Source organism: Apis dorsata, unplaced genomic scaffold (assembly GCF_000469605.1).
Source record: "Apis dorsata unplaced genomic scaffold, Apis dorsata 1.3 scaffold_248, whole genome shotgun sequence".
Lineage (NCBI taxonomy): Eukaryota > Metazoa > Arthropoda > Insecta > Hymenoptera > Apidae > Apis > Apis dorsata.
In genome coordinates, this window is record NW_006263527.1 from 299,709 (window position 1) to 303,109 (window position 3,401).

The 3,401-nt window shown below is 42.2% G+C and overlaps 1 protein-coding gene across 1 annotated transcript in view; it reads left to right on the forward strand.

Annotated features, from left to right (window-relative positions):
* The first annotated feature begins 3,035 nt into the window (after positions 1-3,035).
* Positions 3,036-3,401, forward strand: part of LOC102679416 (peptidyl-prolyl cis-trans isomerase E-like) — a 100,104-nt gene continuing 99,738 nt past the window's right edge. The window contains exon 1 of the mRNA XM_031510636.1: positions 3,036-3,063. Within this exon, the coding sequence (XP_031366496.1) occupies positions 3,051-3,063 (13 nt within the window). The 5' untranslated portion in view covers positions 3,036-3,050. The remainder of the gene's footprint in view (positions 3,064-3,401) is intronic.

Genomic DNA, 3,401 nt, shown 5'->3' on the forward strand with positions numbered 1-3,401 from the left:
AAGAGTGACAAGCACTAGTTGCAAACGCCTTTATACCAGATTTCGATCGAACGAACATTTTGAGAAATTAATCGTAGAACTCCATTCGATATATATATTATATTCATTGGAAGAGTCGAAGGTATGAAAAATTCGAGAAAAGGGACAAAGAAAGGAAAAAAAAATGGGAGAGAGTGAGAAGCACTAATTGCACATCCCTTTATACCAGATTTCGATCGAACGAACATTTTGAGAAATTAATCGTAGAACTCCATTTGATATATATATTATATTCATTGGAAGAGTCGAAGGTATGAAAAATTCGAGAATATCGAAATCGAAAAGAAAAGAAAAAAGAATGGAAGAGATCAAGAACGCTAATTGTAAATGCCTTTATATCGGATTTCGATCGAACGAACATTTTGATAAATTAATCTAGTAGAACTCTATTTAATATATATATATATTATTTCTATTGGAAGAGTCGAAGGTTTGATCGAAGGTATGAAAAATTCGAGAACAGGGACAAAGAAAGGAAAAAAAAATGGGAGAGAGGGAGAAGCACTAATTGCAAATGCCTTTATACCAGATTTCGCTCGAACGAACATTTTGAGACATTAATCGTAGAACTCCATTTGCTATATATATTGTATCCATTGGCAGAGTCGAAGGTTTGCCCGACATATGAAAAATTCGAGAAAAGGGACCCAGAAAGAAAAAAAGAATGGGAGAGCGTGCGAAGCACTAGTTGCAAACGCCTTTATACCAGATTTCGATCGAACGAACATTTTGAGAAATTAATCGTAGAACTCCATTTGATATATATTGTATCCATTGAAAGAGTCGAACGTCTGATATCAAAAACGATATCGAAATCTCGAATCGAAAAGAGAAAAAGGGACAAGGGAAAGTGAAAAAGAATGGGAGAGAAAAGCTAGTTAAGAAAGTAAATGGGAGGAGGTAAGTGGTCGGAATGATTAGAGAGGAGCGGTAGAAGATACCGTTCATTAAGTCGTTTCGGTCCAACCTCCGCCCACTCTCGCGGCTCCCTCCGACGAGGGAGAGGCGCGGGAAGGAAACTGGCTGCCGAGCTTCCCTTTGCTGAAAAAGAAAAAAAAAGAAAAGAAAAGAAGCAACATCGGCCTATCTAGCGTATCCAAAAAGAGGACATATCTCTCCTTCTCGCGTCCTCTTCTCGTCCACACGCCATTTCCAGTTTTCACCGACCAACGCTTTTCCAACTCCGCTCTCTTTCATGGTCGCCGGTGTCTCCACCAACGCGAACCAACGCGTTTGACCCCCCACCACCGAACCTTTCCGCGTCAACTCGCACGAATGTATTTAGGACCGTTTTACCGCTCCGCGCGGTATGACTCGCTTCGAGCTGGCTCCCATGCTAATTAAGCTCCTCTCGAAAAGTTTTGCTGGAAACTTTACGCGCGGCAGCTTAACCGTTTACTAGCAATTTTGTAATCTGAGAGAGGGAGGAGGGGGGTGATTCTCGCTCGCTCTCCCCGTTTAAATTATTATATCGTTAATTCAATTTACCAACTTCTGGTATATAATAAACGGGAGAGGGTATATAATACAACCGAGTTGTATGTTCGTTGTTGGGGCCAAACACTCGCCCTTCCAAGCGTTAAACGAGCGCGGTGAATCATCGAGCTGGGTCGAAGATTTGACGTGAAATTTCGTCAAATTTCTTGGATAACTAGCTTGGGGAATTGTCGTCGAGAAGAATGTCGGATTGGTAATGGGGGAGAGAGGAGGAGGAGGCTGTGGAATGGAATGGAATTTCGGTCGATCGAGTTTATTAACCGAACTCTTGTTGATTAAATCCACTTATTTAAACGCGAGCTCTTATTAGTGGAAAGTGGTGGAGAAATTCAGCGATGGCCAATTACGAGAGCCGCTATTGAAACTAAATTTTAATTAGTGTTCCATTAATTAAGTTACTCCGAGTGAAACTCGTATTACTTGAAGAGTCATAAGCAGCCCGGGGGACTCGATCAACTTCTGCGGTATCTGACGTTACTACGTTCGAACAAACGGTGCGAATCAAGTTCCCCTCTCGGGAAAAAATAAATTTATTACTATTTTTTCTTTCCAATCCCTCGAAAAATCCTTCTATTATACATATTATATATATAACGATAAACGCTTAATAATAAAGCTTCAAAAGACGAGTCCTTGATTCCAAGACGAATCATCCAAACGAAAATTCACATATAAGCGCGATATCTTCTCCTGTATTAAATACAACAACCCTAATACGACCAATTTCTATTGTTTTACCTTTTCCCGCCGGCATATAATTTAACAAAAAAAAAAAAAAAAAAAAAAAATAAAGAACCTCCCAAACTCCTTCCCAACAACCCACGCCGCAAATTTCACCCTCGCCGCAGAACACCGTTTCAAAAAGCGTTTCCTTCCACCGATTCCGCGCGACCTGATGGCCATTATCATATTCCCCGCGTATCATATCGAATTTATGGCTAATAAAGGCCGATCGAATAACAGGCTTGCGGGGCCCGTTGGCCGTTGGCACGGAGGTAGGTAGGTAGATAGGTGGGACCCCCTGAGAGCCCCCTCCCCCGCCCTCGATTCGACGTCGTTCGAGCGCAGTTGGCCCCGGCCTTTATAGTCGTAGCCAGTTGGCAGTGGTGGCAATTGATATGCGCGCCATTGATATATGGGTGCATATTTCACAAGGTTGGCAAGTGCCGCGGCGAACTCTCCCTCTCTCTCTCTCTCTCTCTCCTCCCGCTTTCTTATCTCATCCTCCTCCCGCCGTTCGCACCGCACACGATCCTCTTCGGTGCAAGGCAACACAACAGTTTTCGCTCGGCCGGCCAAAGATCGGCTACCCAATACGCGGGCCCGTGAATTATGCCCACCCTTTGTCAACCATCTTGACGTGTCTTTGATTGGAAGACCGTTGCTTCCACGAAAAGAACAGGAACTTGAAAGGAGGGGAAGGAGGGAGGAGGGTTTGCACGGGATCTTTGCGAGGAAAACCTCTGACCTCCCCCCTCTGCCCTTCTGCGATTATATGGCCGGGAGCCGAACGAATGGTGCAGCACGGTGAGTAAAAGTGGAAGGCAAATTGAATGTTTGGTATGCGAAGAGTGAAATATTTCTTTGACTTTTTTTTTTTTTTTTTTCTTACTTTATCGCGTATGTGAGTACCTTAAAAGTCGAATTAACGAGGGAATGATATTTATATAAAATCGATTGTAATATCGATAATATTTCATTTGTAAACTTATATTCGATAAGCTTTTTTTAAGACGTTGCTTCAGATTAAATTGATACATATTGTATTTCATTCACGAAAATAGGGGAAATTTGATTCTTCGTCGAAATTCTGTTTAAAAAATACTCAAGCCTCTCAAAATAGAGGAAGTTTGATTCTTTTTCGA